A 19,953-nucleotide genomic window follows, 5' to 3' on the forward strand; every position below is an offset into this window, starting at 1 on the left:
GACTCACACCACCAGGATCAGGAATACAATCAGAATCCTCAACAACAAAGTCAATCAGAAACTCATTTAAGGACTCTTACTTGTGTACTTTATTGACTGATTTTCTTTGTTCTCTCTGTTTGTTTACATTCATTTATGTTTACAGTTATTTTATTTGTTCACATGTTTATACTGTGAACAGTTTATTTTTGCACTACCAATTAGGGGTAATTCTGCTACACCTACAGGAAAAAGAATCTGAGGGTTGTATGTGACATCATGTATGTACCCTGACAATAAATCTGACATATGACGTCTTCCGTCTTCTAACAGTCACCCAGTTACCTGCCTCCTGACTTTTGGGCGTGACTGTCTCCCTGAAGCTCCTCTCTATCGCTGCCTCTGTCTCCCGAATAAGCCAGAGTTCATCCAACTCCAGCTCCCTAACTTGGTCTACCAGGATCTGCAGCTGAATGCACCTCCTGCATGTATAGCCATCAAGGACAATTGTGCAATTGTGTTGTCCCAGATTTCTAACGTCCTGCAATCGGGGCATTCTATGCCCTAGCTGCTGATGCTATTAACTCTTCCTAATTTAAATTCAAAGATCTTACCTGGCCTTGCCTCACTGGAATTAAGCTTGCCTAAAGCCTAAAAGATCCACTCCTTTCCTGAGTTACTCACACACTTGTCGCTCCTCTTGAGCTACCCCCTTTTTTATTTGTCACTGACCTTTATCTTTATTACTCCTCCACCAATCACCGTTCTGTTTAACCCTTTTCTGTTCCCTTTTTAAAAGCACTCATCTCCAACTGGTTCCTGACAGTCACAGCTCTCTCAAGTCCCTCACTCTTCCTCTTTCAGCAACGGTCCCGAAATTACAATTATAAGTGGTGTACTTTATAGTACAGTAAGATGGATGATCCGGCCTAGGTAATCACTCGGTGATTAAAGGGGACAATGGTCAGGTGTGCACCAATAGGTGGGCAGAACCTTGATTGGCAGGTGATGCAACTTCTGACTAGATTCCAGACAGAGAGGTCACATGACCCTCCACAATCCACACTACATTCCACCCTTCGGAAGTCACACCACTTTCCAATCATTAAAAAAACAAAAAAACATGATTACAAACATGAAATTAATACCTTGTTACAAATGGTAAATACATTGTTAGAAAGTAAGTGCCTAGTGTATGAACGGATAGGCAAAACAGAAGGGTGAAAGTAGTGTTTCGTAAAATGACTGACATACCAACTCCCCACAGACTGAAAGTGTATTGAGGTGGTAAAGTGGGGAGGGGAGTGAAAGAATGCCATCATTACTGAAACATTTTGGATAAAAGAGTCCACACAAACAGCTCCTGTGGTAGTTGTCAAGCAGGGTCAACACAGTGGGAAGACCCTCAGCTGTATGTGCCAGAGCAGTGATGCAGGTGCCACATTCTGCTCTGGTGGTGCTTTGTGCATGTTCCTGGGCTCCAACAGCGCCGATCAGCACAGGCTCGGAGAAGAGCAGGTTGTTGGGGAGGGTCTGGAAGAATTCACTGATATCTGGTGAATTGGTTAGTCTGGTAGTGTGAAAGGTGTGATTCACCCTCTATCTGCCGGACCAATGTAAGGTAAAACATCATGAGATGGGAATGTGTAAGGAGTTACCCTGTACAGGGCTGTAACAAGATGTGAATGCATCCTTGTACTTACAAGATAAGAGAGACATTGATGGATTGAGAGGCAGGAAGCTAGCAGGGAAAGGATAGCAACAGTTTTAGTCATTGGACAAGTAATGATATGATGATGTTCTAAGCATGTATCCAAGGGTATAAAAAATCACCATTTTGCTGATAACGGCAGAATGCATTCTCCGACTAACATGGTTAGTTGCAAGTGTTACAATCCGGTAATAAAGAACAAAGAACCCTGATTTCGACTCAGTCTGGTGTTTGTCTCACTCATTCATGAACAAAGCAGACCTAACACCAAGCACAATGATCTCCCCTTTTTTTTGGCGGACCTTATGTCTGCTGCACCCACAGTCTACTAGACTTCTTGGAGTCTTGTAAGTTGACTTCATCAGTTTTGGGGACATCGGAGAATGTCAGTCCATATTGCCAATAGGTTTCAGACGGAGAAGCCACATCGACCCTCCACAATCCACACTCCCATCAGGTTCCAGACAGAGAGGTTACATGACCCTTCACATTCACACTACAGTATGGAACCTAGAACAATATTAGCCCAGGAATAAGCCCTTTAGCCTATGATGTCGGTGCTGACTATGATGCCAAATTGAACTAATTCCAGTTGGCTTGATGCTCACTACTGGTATGTTCATCTGCCAATCTAAATGCCTTTTAAACATCACTGTCTGCTTCCATCGACCACTCTCTTCCTCCCCCCCCACCAATAAAAAAAAACAGGCAGCATGTTTTAGCCACCTCGCACTTTCTGTGCAAAAATAAAACTTGCCTCGCACTTTTCTTTGACACTTTTCCCTCTCATCTTAAATCTATGCCCTCCAGTATTTGACAATTCCACTCTGGAAGAAGCCCCTGATGGTCTCCCCTTATCTATGCCTCATAATTGTATAAACTATTATCAGATCTCTTTTATGCCTTCACCCTCCAAAGAAAAATATCCAAGTTTGTTCAACCTCTCTCATAATTGTTATGTAGGTCTCATCCTAGTGATCCTCTTCTGCACCTTCTCCAAAGTTTCCATAATCCTTCCTCTATTGCAGTGACCAAGACAATATTCGAAATATAGCGTAACCAAAATTTTATGCAGTTCCCATGACTCCCCAACTTTAATCCTCATTGACCCTACTGATGAATGCAACTTCCTTATCATCCTATCTACTTATGCTGTCATTTTCAGGGAGCTATGAACTTGCACCTCGAGATTCCACTGTAGATCAATGGTCTGAAAAATCCTGCCATTTGCTGTATTTACCTGTCACATTTGAACTCACAAAGTGCAAAACCTCACACTTGTCGGGATTGAACTTCATCTGCCATTTCTCTTTCCATATCACCAATCAGGAACCAGAATTCCCTTTTTACTTTCCCAACAAAACTAGTTGCTGATGTTATGATGATTATGCTTCCTAGACCTGTATGGACTTGAGTGTTATAGTTCATCTGAATTTGTACAACATATCAGAAACCACCTGCTTCCTAGTTTGCAGAGATTGGATAGTTGTGCTGCACAATTAGGAAATAAATGCAGGAAAGCAAAGCACTTGGCCATTCTCCTGAAATCTAGTTTGCAAATGCATTGCTAAAGGAGCTGCTGAAGACATTCTATCCAGTCCAGGTGCTGCCTGACCCACTGAATTTCTCCAACAGTTTGTTTTTTTGCTCCATATTCCAACATTTACAATCTTATCCTTTCCCCAAATGCACAAGCATTTTATGCTTTACTCGCCAATCTCCAGCTGATTATGATATTTTCGAATAGCGTGGAGAATGTCAAAAGGTGACCTTTGCATTTATTAACATTTTTTTAAAATTATAGAATAGGCTTCTATGCAGATTAAGGAACTTTATAGATAGTAAAGACGCAGTAGGTGAAAGATTGTCTTTTACAGATATGACTATTGATATCAGAGATTCTCTTTAAAAACTAAGGGGTTACCCATTAAGAGAGACTAGGGTCTTTCTTTAAGGATCAGGTGTCTTTGGAAATCTTTTTGACAAAGCAAGCAAAGTCCTGGAATATTTGTACGGCAGAGATTGATACCTGAAAAACAGCAATATGGAGTTAAGGTTGCATTTAGATCAGTCAAGATTTTATTTTCGCCTGAACTTATTTGAAGAGCCATACAGCTTACTCCGACTTTAAATTGTATATTCTTATCAGTCTGTTCATTCTGTTATTTGTCACTGTGGCTGTACACGTCATATCATAAAAACACCAACCATTTATTGTGATGTGAAATATTACTCTGTGCAGATGTTCTACAAGTGAAGAACATTAAATCATCCATTTTCACTAACACTGTTCAGCATTCTTGCATGCATGAATATGCTAATTGGTGACTAATAGTTTCATTGATCTCATGTGTTTTGATCGTTTTTTTGCTGATTTTCTTGTTTCTACAGATGCTATTGCTGTGGTAGATACTAATGAGGAAGGCATTGAATGCTCTGTTTTGGGAGGTGGAGAGGATCACACTAATAATGAAACTGACCTTGATTCGCTTGGTAATTCTAATTATGTTATGCTTTTTAACCTGTGGAAAATGCAATTTTTGGTGCTTGCTGGAGCTGTGTGTGTCTTTCATGTCTGTTTTTCATATTACAACTTTCAGCTCCAGCACTGTTTTCACTGTGATACCTTAAAATAATGTATTATAACATGATGTACAATTCATTAATCACGTGCAGTTTTTAAGACACCAACACCTTTAATTTCCCATGCAATACAAAATCACTGTAAATTGATTTAAAAAGTGTAATTTGCTCATACACTATTTTTCCACTTCAAAAAATTGTATGAAGATACAGTACATTTATTTGAACTTTTCCAACAAATTTCTTGGAATCATCTATATTAAAGGCACAAGAAGAGAGCATTCAATCTATTGTGGTGTTCCTGAAGAGTGGTATTTTATGTGGTCTTCCAAATCCACAGTGAATCTGCCCACCAAGTTTCCATATGGTCGGTCATTCCTCATGTGGTCTTAAGTGCTGACAAATAAGCGAATCATAGGAGCATTATTCCTATCAGTCATGTATGCTCAAAATATACTCACTGGATGAGATGTAGATTTTTCCCATGTTGACATTTTACATTTCATTGCTAATAACATTTCACAGCAAAATATTGAATCCAACCATTTAGGTGGTTTTCTTGGATTGTCTCAGTTTACTGTGTGGTCAATTCCAGTGTTTGTCCTGCAGCTATGATCCCAAAATGTGTTGCTAGCCTCCCAATACAATTACTGCATTGCTTTTGCTCATTGATTTTGACTGCCTACCCAACCAGTGGACAGCAAACCCTAGTCTTTCACATAGAGAAATGACAACAAATTGAACATAGATTGATGAAACAGGAACAGTTATCTGGTTTTGTGTGGACAGATTTGGGAGTTCTGAAAGCAAGATAACACAGAAAGCCAAATAAATTAATTTTATACTGAAGATCATTTCCTAAAGAAAGAATTTCAAAATTTCTTCCAAATTGCAAAGCTATTGCTCAATGCTACTAAATTCCAGGACAAATCACATATTGTAAAACCTCATCTGCTTTGGCACAATTTCATCCATTCCCAGAATCCCTTTTCTGAGGCACTATGAAACATATTTAATTGTGGCAAGAGAATGTCATTCAAGATCCATTGCATCGGTATAGGTTAGGGCATTTTTTTAGACACAGTAACAATCCCTTCTGGCCCACAAGCCTGGAAAGAAATCAGAGCACCCGGAGGAAACCCATGTAGACCTTACATGTCCCGGCAGCGCTGGGTTCAAACCCTACTCATTGGTGCTGTAACAACATTACGTTTACAGCTACGCCAACTGTGCCTGGTGGGATAGATCCCTGGTTATTGAAAGACAACCAAATATATGAATAACCAGGGATCAATCCCACCAGGCCCAGAAGACATCCATTTTACTTCTCCTCAAAAGACCAAAACCTCTGCTTTTGTGATTTCAAAATGCCCTAATACATGGTGACTTCATCACCAACATCGAAGTGCTCGAGCTGGCAGAGTCCGCAAGCATCGAATCCACGCTGCTGAAGATCCAGCTGCGCTGGGTGGGTCACGTCTCCAGAATGGAGGACCATCGCCTTCCCAAGATCGTGTTCTATGGCGAGCTCTCCACTGGCCACCGTGACAGAGGTGCACCAAAGAAGAGGTACAAGGACTGCTTAAAGAAATCTCTTGGTGCCTGCCTCATTGACCACCGCCAGTGGGCCGATATCGCCTCCAACCGTGCATCTTGGCGCCTCACGGTTCGGCGGGCAGCAACCTCCTTTGAAGAAGACCGCAGAGCCCACCTCACTGACAAAAGGCAAAGGAGGAAAAACCCAACACCCAACCCCAACCAACCAATTTTCCCTTGCAACCGCTGCAACCGTGTCTGCCTGTCCCGCATCGGACTTGTCAGCCACAAACGAGCCTGCAGCTGACGTGGACATTACCCCTCCATAAATCTTTGTCCGCGAAGCCAAGCCAAAGAAAGAACACATGAGCAATCTCCACATTATGTTCCCTATCGCAGTCCACATCCTTCTCATCAGTAAACACTAATGCAAAGTTCTCATTTAGTACCTTCATTATCTGTTTAAACATCTGTTCCTCTGCCTCCTGGTGGCTATTGGGAGTCATATAATGCTGTCCCATCCGAGTGATTGCACATTTATTATTTCCAATATCTACCCATACTAGCTCAATAGTTCAGCCCAGCATTATGTCCTCTCTGAATGCAGTAGTGAGCTATCAGCTATTTACAAATATATATTGATGATCTAGATGAGAGAATTGTATGTATTATTTCTAAATTTACAGCAGTTAGGCATATTATTGTAGTTTTTGCTTACAGTCACATTCTGATCATTGTAATATTTAGTTTTAATATTGTACAACAAGTACAAAACAATATTAAAACTAAATATTTACTTAAAATCATTCAAAAGCCTTGCATGAAGCTAGTGGTTGGATGCTCTTCTGAATTAGTCAGTTAATCAGTGGATTTGGACAGTAAATAGAGTAAAATATATTCTTACATATATTTAAAATCCATTACCAAAATCAGTACCTAAGGTACCCTTCTAATAAAAAAAATGTTGCTTTAAGAACAATCCTAAATCTATTTTGCATATTTAAATTGTGTCAAGTGACAAATGCATGAACTACAATGTTAATTAATGTTTGTAAAAGCTCTTGCCCAGTACCCATAAAGTGCCGAGTCCATGGAAAAGAAACATTTTTGTGCTGCGGCATAAGATTGATATTTCTTCCACAGGATATTCTGTGTTGAATCATAAAATTTGCTGATATCTTGTCTTCATTTTACTCAAAGTACATTCAAAATTAATATTGGTTTCTCAATGGGGAGCAACTTTTAAGATTGTCAGGAGAATAAAGACAGGCTTTTGGAATCCAGTGTTATCAAATGTTTTTTTGTAGTCACAAATCTGAAATCTTTTGGATTAATTAGCATCACAAGCAACCAGTTTAAATCTATTATAATTAATAACTTTAGATTGACAAAAAAAATAAATGTCAGCCCACACGTCTATTGTTTTTCCCTCGTTTCTCTCTCTCTTTCTCTCTCTCTCTCTCTCTCTCTCTCTCTCTCTCTCTCTGTCTGCACACCAACTACCTTCAAATAGTCCTGCTGGCTGTGGCTGACAGGTCAGAATGAAGCTGCCGGTGTTCAGCTAGTCACATGACAGTTGATCCTGATCTGCACACATACGCTGATCATTTGTGACTCACTGATGGATTTTAAGCTGCTCTTGATGCAGCAGAAATCAAGATTCAAATGCAAAAGAGAAAGTGAAAGGTTTTAAAACATACAACTAAATTAGGTTAATGTTTTTATCTGTTCTTTATATTTTATCTTTTTATGTTATCTTTTAACTTATTTCCATTTTAATTTTTTTAATCTATTTTAATTTAATTTAAAAGTTTATGAGAGTTTCATGAAAGAGAAAATTCCACTTCTCTTCCTTCCCCACCCATTTTGGTTTCCAACAAAATGTGTTTGGTGCAGGATCTTTGCAGATGTCTAAATATGATTTTGTCAGAAATGTGAAACCAAACAGAAACACTCATGAAGTCAGGTAGCACTGGTAGGAAGATGGCTCTTCATGAATTCTGATGACCTGGTGATTGTTTCTGGGATTTATGCTGGTGTTCCCAGTAAATCTATTTTGCTCGAGGCTGGTAGCTGTCAGATTCTGCAAAAGATTTATTCTTTGCCAATCCATAATGTCTTTGTATTTATCATCTTGATTAAATTGCCAGAATAATTTTTGTAAGGTTGAGCTAGTTATGATTTTAATTTGCAGCTTTTAGAGAATTTATCATTACAATTTATTTCTTGCCTAATTAGGAAGTCAAAATAACAGGTTGGTTGACATAAACCTCAAGAAACTCTGGGAGGATCAACCACAGGCGACAATTTCACTCTCGACTGCTGTTCAGAAAGCCTCCATTGATGGTGCGGCACCAGGAGAATTGGAGGTTGGTTTGAAATTATTTTTTTTTAAGATCTGAATTTGTGTACAATTGCTACTTGTATTAAATTACGTGCAATTGCATCCCCTTCAAGTCAAAGGAGAGTTATATACCCTTTCCTTTCCGATCAGTATGTAATTACACCCCACCCACCTCTCCCTGAATGGAGAAGGATTGCACCCACCCTCCTCAATGACAGCACAATTTGAAACAGGCAGTATGTCATTGGGCTTGAAGCACTCTGAGATGTCCTGAAGCCTAATCAAAATGTAAGTTTCTCTTATGAATGACTTCAAGATAAAAGTACACCAGGATTAATTTAGGCTCACCAGAAACATCGGTAATATATCTTTACCTCCTATGGACACTGTGAGGCCTGCTGAGTTCCTCCAGCATTTCTGTTTTTTACTATTACAGTATCTGCAGAATAACTTACCAGTTATTCCTAGTTTTACACTGGGAATAACTCATTAGCTGCAGATGGTCAGCAAATTGCATTGACTCTCTCCAGTCCGATAGCATTAAATGAGATCAAACCGGTGTCAGGAGCATGAGGAGGTGGTGAGGTGATGATTGTGTGAGCTGCAACATCAATCAAAGGCAAACTTCAAATTACAATCTTAATATGAGGCGAGAGGTTTTTCCTCCTTGATCCATATCAGAATCATTGGTGACTTTTTAAAATGTTTCAACCAATAATTGAAACTTGCTTTTTGAGTGGCAGCCTTTAGAGTCTTGTTTGTGAAACATTGGTTCAACTTTTGTGAATCGAATAAACTGACTATTTATACAATTGAGTTTCCAAGGAGCTTGATATAGTAGTTAAGCACCCCCCACCAGCCCACACCAACCCAGTTTACTTTAGCAGTTGGCCTAAAGCATTTCCCTCAGAGGATTAAAAATTAGCATTGACTTCAAGCCCAAATATAAAACTTTATGATCAGTTATACAGGAGTACAATGGACTTCAATTGATGAGGAAATTGGGCAACCCAGTATCCTACCATCACCACAAGAAACGATATGAAGCTGGATTGAAAAAGCAAAGTGATTAAGAAATTTGATCATTTTTAGGACTATATTTCCAAACATAAAATCAAATGAATGAAACATTCTTATGCATTCATTCCAGTTTCTTCAGTCTGTTTTTGTTTCCCTGCGAAACCAAGCATTTCTTTCTCTCACTCATTCATAATTTTTCTCTGCATGTCCTTTGTATTCCCATCACTGGTTCTCTCAGTTACTTTGTCTAATTATTTTAAACAATAAAGAATGCTTCCAGCTGACTACCTGCAAGTTACCCTTTTTAACTTCTCATTACTTGCCTTTCCTGTTGGCGTCTCCTGAATGAGCTAGCAGATTACTTGCTGCAGCCTGTTTTATGTTGCACACAATGCTTCCTTTTTTACATTGCTTGTCACTTTGGTGCTACAAAAATACAGCCTTCTTGTTAAAACCTCCTCAACCTTCTCTCTTTCCACCTCATTCACTACTCCCCACATTGAAACATCTCACCATTTCCATCTCCTACTGCATGATACCACCACCAGACACATCTTCCTTTCTCCTCCCCTCTGTGACTCCATCATCCACTCCACCCTTTACACCAATCATCCACTTGGCACCTATCCCTGTGACTGCAGGATATGCTCCACTTGTGCACACACCTTCTCCCTCACCACCATTCAGGGCCCCAAACAGTCCTTCCAAGTGAAGCAACACTTCACTTGTGAATTAATAAGGATTATCTACTGCATCTAGAGCTTCCATTATGATCTCCTCTACATAGAGAGACTTGGAGGTCGCTTTATTGAGCATCTTGGCTCTGTTCGCTGCAATAGCGGGGATCTCCCAATGGCCACTCATTTCAATTCCCCGCCCAATTCCCTTGTCGACATGTCTGTCCATGGTCTCATGCACAGCCGGACTGAGACCACCTGCAAATTGGAGGAGCAACACCTCATTTTCCATCTGAGCACTCTCCATCCAGATGGCATTAACATCTACTTCTTCGGTTTCTGTGGCTCCCCCCCCCCCCCACCACCATTCCATTTTTCTCCTTTCTTCTAGCTCTCTTTCCCTCTGTCTCCTTTCTCCAGCTCTGCTTTCAGAGATGCAAAAACATCCCCCCCTCCTGCAATCAATTCTATCTTTCTCTCCTGTCCTCCTACCATATCCAATTAACACCTTTTGTTTGTTTGTCTGTACTGCTTTTTACTCATACCTTGAAGTTGGGCTCAGGCCTAAAGCATTGGTTATATATTTTTACCTCCTATGAATGCTGTGAGACCTGCTGAGTTCCTACAGCACTTCTGTATTTTTACTACAATCACAGCATCTCCAGACTTTAGTGCCCCTTTGAAGGGGCTCCTTTAAAACCCCATTTGTGCCCCATCTTCCCAAATCCCAGGATTTTTCTATAACTTCAATGGTCACTATCTTCCCAATCAGAAGCCATCTCCCACAGCTTTCTTGGTAATCCTTTCTCAAACACTGAGCTGAGTCCCCTGGTTCCACAGCAGCCACAATAATTCAAATGTTATTTCTGAACTACTTGAATCAGTTCCTCACCTCGGTTTTTTTGATGCTCTCATTCCCACTATATCTGTCTGCTGGACCGTTTAGTCTCCCAGCAAAATTCTTGCTTTGCTCCTTCATACCAGAAGGACTGCATAGATTTGAACATACTTGTGAACACTGGTTTAATCATTCATTCATCAAACTGGCTTGACTACAAGAGCATTAAATTGCCTTACTGTTTGCAGAATTAATAATTTCTCTTTCCTGAGGATATGAAGGATACAAGTTCAGGCATTCCAGGAAGTTGAGCATTTTGAACACTTTGATGTTTTCACACACAATATTAATACTGTGCCATCAGAGGTGATGTCTTTCATTAAGATGTGAAACCAAGACCTGACTGTCCTCTTGGGTGAATATAAATTATAATGCCATTAGAAGGTGAGCAAGGGAATTCTTTGAATGTTTTTGTCAAATTGGTGTCCATCATATTAAAGAAACAGCACAACATGGCCCAATTTAGCCTCCAGGATACCAACACAGATTGTCATGAATAAAGGTGGTTTTTGAACTGGACTTGGTACAGCAAAGGATATAGATAGGTATATAGCTTTAATTTATGAAAATTGCAAAGTTATTAATGATTAAGTAGGTGATAAAGTAATGTTTAAGAACACCAGTTGATGGGTATCTAAACTTTAGGTTCACCTCAAAGTACACAACATCTCAACTTGGAAATACACCTGTGTTTCTCTCTTTTCAATTAGACAAAATCTTTGAACTTCTCAACAGCACTGTTGGAGTTCCATCACTGCAAGGCATGTGACATTTTTGATAGAGGCTTCACGCTCCCTTTCAAGGGCAATTAAGGATGTTAATTAAATACCAATTTGCCAGTGATACCCCAATCCCATGAATGGATTAAAATTATTCTTATTCCATAGTAGTTCCCTCAGTTGTTGATTATCCCAAAGTTAATTCGAACACATTTAATGAACTCAGATCTAAACTAACTCATAATTCTGCAGTTTGTAAATCAGAAGAGATTATGACATGTGATGCAAGAAAATTTCCTGCAATTGGTTTATCTCCTTCGTTGATGTTGGCCACAGGCATTGGCAGCTGGATTAATAAAGGTTAATACCATGTCTTGAAACTAATTGAAGCATGCTCCTTGCTCATATCTTTGTTGCTGTAGGTATTAATTGTGTACCATCTTCTGAAAGAGAAGGGAAAGGGTGTTAATTATAATATTCAATAGTTTCAAAAATGTTCTTGCCATGGTGGAACTCTATGAAGATATATTTGTGAGACGGGCCATTTTGTAAATCTGAAGAAGTATGATTGGGCTTATGATTGATTCGCATGGAATGAGACTAGAGGTGTTTCTTAAGAGAGAAGAGAGAAGTCATTTTTAATCCTTATCCAGCACTTCAAGGATGCATCACTCCAGGTTTTCATTTTGAGTGGAAAAAAAGCACCTCTACTACTGGTTGACCAAATGATTGGATTGTTTTGTGAGCCTCCGTGACTAAAGGATCTCTTTCCTCTTATCTTTCTCATCTAACAAAGCATTCAGATCAGAATTTATTGTCACGAACAAGTCATAAAATTCAGTGGTTTGTGGCAGCATCATAGAGCAAACATTCACATTATAACCATCTTACAACATTCCCTAAAATTGACTGGCACCTACTGACTGCAAGAGGGATAGATGGAGCTGAATTTGTTAGGTGTGTATAAGAAAGATTCCTGACACATTATGTGGACCAGCCGACTAGAGTTGAGGCCATACTGGATCTTGTTCTGGGGAATGAACCTGGTCAGGTGGTGGATCTCTCGGTGGGGGAGCATTTTGGTGAGAGTGACCACAATTCCCTAAGCTTCAACATAGCTATGGAAAAGAATATAAACAGTCAAACTGGGAAAGTACTTAACTGGAGAAGGGCTAATTATAAAGGGATGAGGCTGGAACTAGTGAAAATAAATTGGAAACAGATGTTTAAGGGTGAAAGCACATAATTAATGTGGAGGAAGTTTAGAGACCACTTGAGCAGGGTCAAAGGTAGGTTTGTCCCACTGGGACAAGGAAAAGATTATAGGAAAAGGGAATCATAGCTGACGAAATAGATCAGGCAACAAGTCAAAAGGAAAAAGGAAGTATATATTAGATATAGGAAACAGGAAGGGTTCATGAGAAGTATATAGTAGCCAGGAAGGAGCTTAAAAAAGGACTTAGGAGAGCTTGAAGGGGGCATGAGAAGGCCTTGGCAAGTAGAATTAAGGAGAACCCCAAGATGTTTTATGTAAAGAATAGAAGGATAATGATAATGAAGGTGGGGCCGCTAATGAAGGGAGGCAACATGTGCCTGTAGGTGGAGGAGGGTGGGGAGGTCCTAAATGAATACTTTGCATCAGTACTCACAAGAGAAAAGGACCTTGATTATGGTAAGGTCAAAATTGAACAGGCCTTTGTGCTGGACAATTTGGAGATTAAGGAAGCAGAAGTGTTGGATCTTCTTAAAAACATCAAGATTGATAAGTCCCCGGGGATGGATACAATATACCCCAGGCTGCTGTGGGAAGTGAGAGAAGAGATAGCTGGAGCAGTAGCTATGATCTTTGAATTCTCTTTAGCCGCAGGGGAGGTGCTCGAGGATTGGAGAATGGCAATGTAGTCCCCTTGTTTAAAAAAAGATCATGGGGAGAATCCTGGGAATTATAGATCAGTGAGTCTTTTGTCAGTGGTATGTAAACTAATGGAGAGGATTCTTAAGGATAGGGTCTATGATCATTTAGAGATGTACAGTCTACTCAAGGATAGTCAACATGACTTTGAGAAGAGCAGGTCATGCCTCACGAGGTTAATTGAGTGTTTTGAGGAGGTAACAAAAGAAATTGATGAGGGTAGGGCGGTAGATGTGGTTGGATTTTTGGAAGGCATTGGACAAGGTCCCCCATGTGAGACTCATCCAGAAAGTCATGAGCCACGGGATCAGTGGAAAATCAACTGTATGGATAAAAAATTGCCTTGTAGGAAGAAAGCAGAGAGTAGTAGAGGAAGGAAAGGGTTGTGCCTGGAGGTCAGTAATTAGTAGAGGGCTGCAGGGATGTGTTCTGGGACTCTTACTCTTTGTGATTTTTTTATCAATGACCTGGATGAAGAGGCGGATGAATGGGTCAGTAAGTTTGCGGATGACACGAAGGTTGGAGGTGTTGTCGATGGAACTGAAGGTTGTCGAAAGTTACAAGAGGATAGAGACAGGATGCAGAGTTGGGCAGAAAAGTGACAGATGGATTTCAATCTGGATAAGTGTGAGGTGATGCATTTTGGAAGGACTAACCAGAAAGCTGAGTACAGGGTTAATGGCTGGATACTTAAGAGTGTGGATGAACAGGGGCGTGGCCATGTGAAGGACTTAGACAGATGTGTTTTGCTCGAGCTCTCCATGAAGAGTATCAAAAAGACGGTTAAAATCTTAAAATTAATAATTTTTTCACTAAATAAATGGATGAAATAAGTAGTAAGAAACCAAGGCAGCCAAAAACAAAAATTGAAGAAGTTTCTACTCAGCCAGGAACATCAGGCAAAAGCCCAAACGTGAGTGGCATAATAGTGGCCTCAGGAGGCAGGAGTCAGGACAAGAACTAAACATTATCCTGGAGAAAATGGAAAACTTGAATAACTGATTTGTTGGTGTTGAAAATGTAATGAGAGACATGACTGAAATTAAAGATATCCTTGAAGACTTAATGGAAAGAATGACCCAAGCAGAAGTAGACTTGGGAGTCAGACAGACAAGGTCTGCTGGACGAGATCAATCACGTGGAGAATTTCAGCAGACAAAATAATGTTCAAATTATTGCACCAAAAGGAATAGAGGGAAGAGATCCAGTGAACATTTTTGAAACATGGATTCTGCAAACATTTGGAGAAGAAAAATTACATATTGAAAGGGCTCACTGGATCCTCGTACCTAGGAGTGCTGGCGATTAGTGACCACAACCAGTCCTGAGAAGACTTGAGTTACCAGAAACAGGAGACAAATTTTGGGAGCAGCATATTGTCACATTTGTGGCCCGAAATGTGAAGTTAATAAAACATTAAACACAAGTTTTATCAGGTAAACTTCTTATGGTCTTTATTTTCCCGTTTCCTTTGTTCTCCTGCTTGTGCTCTTATCTCTCTCTCATACCACGTGACTTCCGGTACATCTCATACATATTCATTAACATGACACATATGAATATTCTAACGAAAATAATGGCCCGCCCAAGAATGACCATGAAAAAGAGCTATTTTTCCAAGATTTTATTCCCACTTTGATTAAGCAAAGGAAGGAGTTTGATGATGTAAAAAAAAACAATTTCATTCCAAAAACTTGAAATATTTGATGATATACCCCGCGACTTTGAGGGTCTAAGAGGCAGAAGGTAATTAACAATTTTTCAAGACTAAGAACAAGGTGAAAGACTTCCTGCGATGTTTATAAAAAGACTAAGTTTGCCAAAGAAGACTGAAGAATCTTTACAGTGGGACTAAGTAAAAGTTGTATTTATTGTTGAAAAGTAAATTTTATTGAAATGTTCATGGAGAGCTCAGAAAAGAGAGAAAAATTGGGAAAAATAGTAGCAAGGTAGAGACTCCAGTCTAAAGGGGAGAACAACATCCGGAGAGAAGTATCTATAAAAGATGGTGCTAAAGGGAGGGGTTCTTCTTCCTCAAAGGATTCCACAGGCTTTTAGGCTTTCCTGTTTACATCACCATCAGGGCAGAGACATTGTATGTATTTTTTGAAGAGGAAAGATCACTATTATTTAAACAATTGAAAAGGGTTTATTGTTAAAAAAATATTTGTTTAATAAAATCAATATGGATAGAATGCTAAAATTTATTAGTCTTAATGGGATAAACGGGATGGCACACTTAAAAAAATTAAAGGCAGATATAGACTTATGAGATAAGTAATATTATCATTTGCCTCAAAAGCAAGAAGAATAGCAATTCTAATTGATAAAAATATACCAATAATAATAGAAGAGACACTGACTGACCAAGTCAGAAGGTTTCTAATGGCACAATTGTAAAACTTATGCAGAATCATGGACATGAAGATCTGTGCACCAAATTATGATGATGAAGCCTTTATGAAGGATATTTTCTTAAAAACTGCAGAGGGAAAACAAAGTATACTCATCAGAGGAGATTTCAATTTCTGTCTAGATCCAATACTGAATAAATCAGCTAGAGCAGTATCAAGGGCAAAAGCTGCAAAAACCACACTATAATTTATGAAGGATTTAAATTTGATTGAGAAATGGAGGCAGCTTAGCTCCATAGAAAAGGACTATTCATTCTACTCAAGGACACATGATTCACATACAAGGACTGATTTGTTTTTAATGTCTGCCCAGTTAAAAAGTAGAGTGGTATCAGATAGATGTTTTCGCTGTAAGAAGGAAATGGGAACAACAATACATGCAATTTGGCCATGTGAGAAAGTGGAAAAGTTTTGGGAAGATCTAAATCAGGTATTAAATAAAATCCAGAGATCTTTCTTCTAAGTAATATAAGAAGTAAAGAATTAGGCCTCAAATTGGATGAAGAACAAAACAGATTTATTATGATAGCCTTAGCTGCAGCAAAAAAATGTATAATGTCAACCTGGAAATCAGAAGAGAGCCTGAGAATACAGCAATGGTACATAGAAATGAATAAATGTATTCCATTGGAAAAAAATAACATATCATTTAAAAAATAAAGTCACAGTGTTCAAACAAATTTGGGAACCGTACATGGATCACAACAGAGAGGGCTACCGCAGACCTCCACCCCTAAAATGATAGAATGAGAAGAAGACGAAATTATCTGATCCAGTGTGTAAAAGTAGCTGATACAGTTTTCTTATTTATTTTCATTGTGTGATGACATTGTTTAATGGGTTTATTGCAATGTATATGTTGAACGTTTAGTGCGTAGGGAGGGGGAGGGAAGGGAGGGGGGAAAGGGGAGAAAATGACATTGTGTATATTCAAGAGGGAAATGTTTGTGTGTATTTTGGTTAATATGGTTCATAGTGTGAAAAATAAAAAAAGTTTTTAAAAATGTAGAGTGGTAAAAATGGAATATTTGGTGAGACTTTTATCAGATCATTTTCCATTTTAATTTTAACTATCGTGATAATGGAAAACAAGAAAGAGTGTATCGATGGTGTCTCAATACTACACTGTTGAAAAGGAAGAACTTCTGTGAGTTTATTAAGAAACAAAATTATATTGTGAAACTAATCTTCCTTCTACTGATAATAGCTTTTTAATATGGGATTCGCTTAAAGCTTATCGAAGAGGACAAATTATTTCTTATATAAAAAAATCTTGAGAGAATATGCTACAGTGCTGGATGGTTTAGAGAAAGATGTAACGAAATTGGAAAAAGAGTATCAGAGAACAGGGTTACAGGAAAAATATAGATTATTTGAGAATTAAAAAATTGAAATATAACACATTACAAACATACAAAATATAAAAAAACTATATTAAAAACCAAACATAAATATTATGAATTAGGAGAACGGGCGCATAAAGTTTTATCTTTGCAGATAAAGGCAGAAGAGTCATCTAGAATGATAAATGCAATAAAAACAGAGGCCAATATTATTACATAATAATCAAAAAGAAATAAATAATATTTTAGATAATATTTGAAACTTTATAAATCAGAATTATTAGGAGATGAAAATGAGATGGTCAATTTTTTAACAAATGTTGAACCAAAATAAGGAAAGAAATTGAAAAAGCTTTGGGTACTTTACAAGTTAACAAATCTCCAGGGGAGGATGGGTTTCCTCCCACACTCTACAAACAATTTAAAGGTTTATTGATGTCACTTATGATGGATGTATTGGACTGGGCAGTGGACACCAAGATCCTCCTGGAATCTCTCAAATGATATAATTACAGTGCTACCAAAGAAAAGTAGAGACCCATTTAAAAACTTCATTGTATAAGACCTTTATCACTCCTGAATGCTGATTGTAAAATATTGGCAAAGGTACTAGCTAATAGATTGAGACAATATCTACCAAAATTAATACATACAGATCAGGTAGGATTTGTTAAAGGAAGACATTCTTCAAATAGTCTTAAGTAGACTATTTAATATAAATCCTATGGCAAAATCAAAGTTGAATCCAAGCATCCTAGATGCAAAAAAAAGCATTCAATCAATTAGAATGGTCTTTCTTATTTAAAACATTGGAAAAATTTGGTATATACAGAAAATTTATAAACTGGATAAGAACTCTATCATAAACCACAAGCCAAAATTATAGCTAATAATCAGATGTCAGCAGTTTTTACCTTGAGTAAATCAAGTTGACAGTGATGTCCTCTGTCTCCGCTACTTTTTATCCTAGCTATTGAATCACTAACAGAGATTATAAGGAGAGATCGGATATTAAGGGCTTCAATATTGGACAGGAAGAACATAAAATTAGCTTATTTCCTGATGATGTGGTATTATATATGTCTGACCCAGCTGAATCCTTAATAAAATTACAAACAATATTTGAAAAATATGGAAGAGTATCAGGTTATAAAATAAATAATGAAATCAGTGAGATAATGCCATTGAAAAGTTTTGACTGAAATATATCAAAAAGGTAGATTTAAATGGAAGATAGATGGAATCAAATATTTAGGAATAATGTTGGAATAATTTAATTACACTCCTCTTTTAAATGGAAAGACCTGCCGATTACTCTAGTGGGAAGAGTAAATTGTATTAAAATGAAGGTGATGCCAAGATTACAGTATCTTTTTCAATCATTGCATCATGCACTACCTAAAAAATTCTTTAAATTATTAAATAATTGCACAAGGGAATTCCTATAGAATAACAGAGTGCTGAGAATTTTATGGGACTATAAACTGAGAGGACTTTGACTTCCAGATTTTAAGAAAACTATTTATCAGTGCAAGCAAGATTTTTATCATTCTTTTTTGAAGACATTCTCCCTTCTTGGATCTGAATGGGATTGAATTCAGTAAAAGAAGAGACAGAGAAGGACTTTATTTACATGTAGAATATTGTTAATAATGAAAAAATTATATAAATGCATATGATTAGAATATGGCAAGAAATAAATGAGTGTATTGGTAAAAAAGCAGGTATATCATTAAGAACACCATTATGTAAAAAAATCTGTTGCTGCCTATAAATCTGGGTAACAAAATATTGAATTCATGGTATGATAAAGGAATAAGATATCTTGATGATTATGTGGAGGGATCTCTCATCTCCTTTGAACAATTAAGAAATAAATACAGAGTAGCTAATGGGACTTTTTTTTGTTTTCTCCATCGAAGATCGTTCCTAACAGAAAGATAGGGGCCGAGTTTGACCCCACTTGAAAATAGTGAAATGGAACGAATTATTTAGCTGGGGAATTCACCTAAATTTATAACTAAGATGTACTATCCTCTCCAGAATGAAAGTGCAAAATGAGATCGAGAGAGAGTTGGAGTCGGATTTAGGTGTTGCAATAATGGAAAGATGTTGGTCTGAATGGTGTTTGGATAGCATGACATGAATTACACCACAAAAGTTGCATAAATCAAAATCTGAAATATCAGCAATGTGTTTTAGGTGTGGAAAATTAACTAAATTCCAAATTTCATTTGTTAAAATGGCCTTAGCATTGGCTAAGAAATGTATTGCGATTACTTGGAAATTCAACTCCCCTCTACATAGAGCATGAAAGACTGCTGAGATGAATATTTGCATTCCTCTGGAAAAATTATATATAACTTAAAGAACAAAAATGACATTTATCAAGATATGGCAGCCATATTTGGATCATTTAGGGGCTCAATTATAATTATAACTACATTAATAAAAAGGACAATAATAAATGCTGCTAGAATATAAAAGCAAGAGACTTCCCCATATAGAAATTTTGATGATCAACATAAATGTGAGCCTTTATGGTGTGAGGATTTATATTGTGAAAAGGGAGGGGGAGTGGTTGTTTTGTTTGTTTTTGTAAGAACACAGTTTGATATTGGAGAGTATTCTATGTATATTTATGGGGAAAAAAAACAATTTTTTTTAACAAAAGAGGGTGGATGAACAGAGGGACTTTGGGGTGCAAGTCCATCAAGGTTGCCACACAAGTTATTAGGATAGTTAAAAGGCCTGTGGGGTACTGGGATTTATTAATAGAGGGATTCAATTCAGGAGTAGAGATGTCATGTTACAACA

The 19,953-nt window shown here is 37.9% G+C and overlaps 1 protein-coding gene across 15 annotated transcripts in view; it reads left to right on the forward strand.

Annotated features, from left to right (window-relative positions):
- ehbp1 (EH domain binding protein 1) overlaps window positions 1-19,953 on the forward strand; it is a 561,098-nt gene that overhangs the window by 444,839 nt on the left and 96,306 nt on the right. For 13 of the 15 annotated variants that reach the window (XR_011355819.1, XR_011355820.1, XM_069931681.1 and 10 more), the window contains 2 exons: window positions 4,082-4,183; window positions 8,048-8,178. Coding sequence is in view for 13 of the 15 variants with exons in the window: in XM_069931681.1 (XP_069787782.1) it covers window positions 4,082-4,183; window positions 8,048-8,178 (233 nt within the window). In the remaining 2 variants the exon portion in view is untranslated. The remainder of the gene's footprint in view (window positions 1-4,081; window positions 4,184-8,047; window positions 8,179-19,953) is intronic. The other 2 variants (XM_069931683.1, XM_069931690.1) reach the window with 1 other exon arrangement.

Source organism: Narcine bancroftii, chromosome 4 (assembly GCF_036971445.1).
Source record: "Narcine bancroftii isolate sNarBan1 chromosome 4, sNarBan1.hap1, whole genome shotgun sequence".
Taxonomy (NCBI): Eukaryota; Metazoa; Chordata; class Chondrichthyes; order Torpediniformes; family Narcinidae; genus Narcine; species Narcine bancroftii.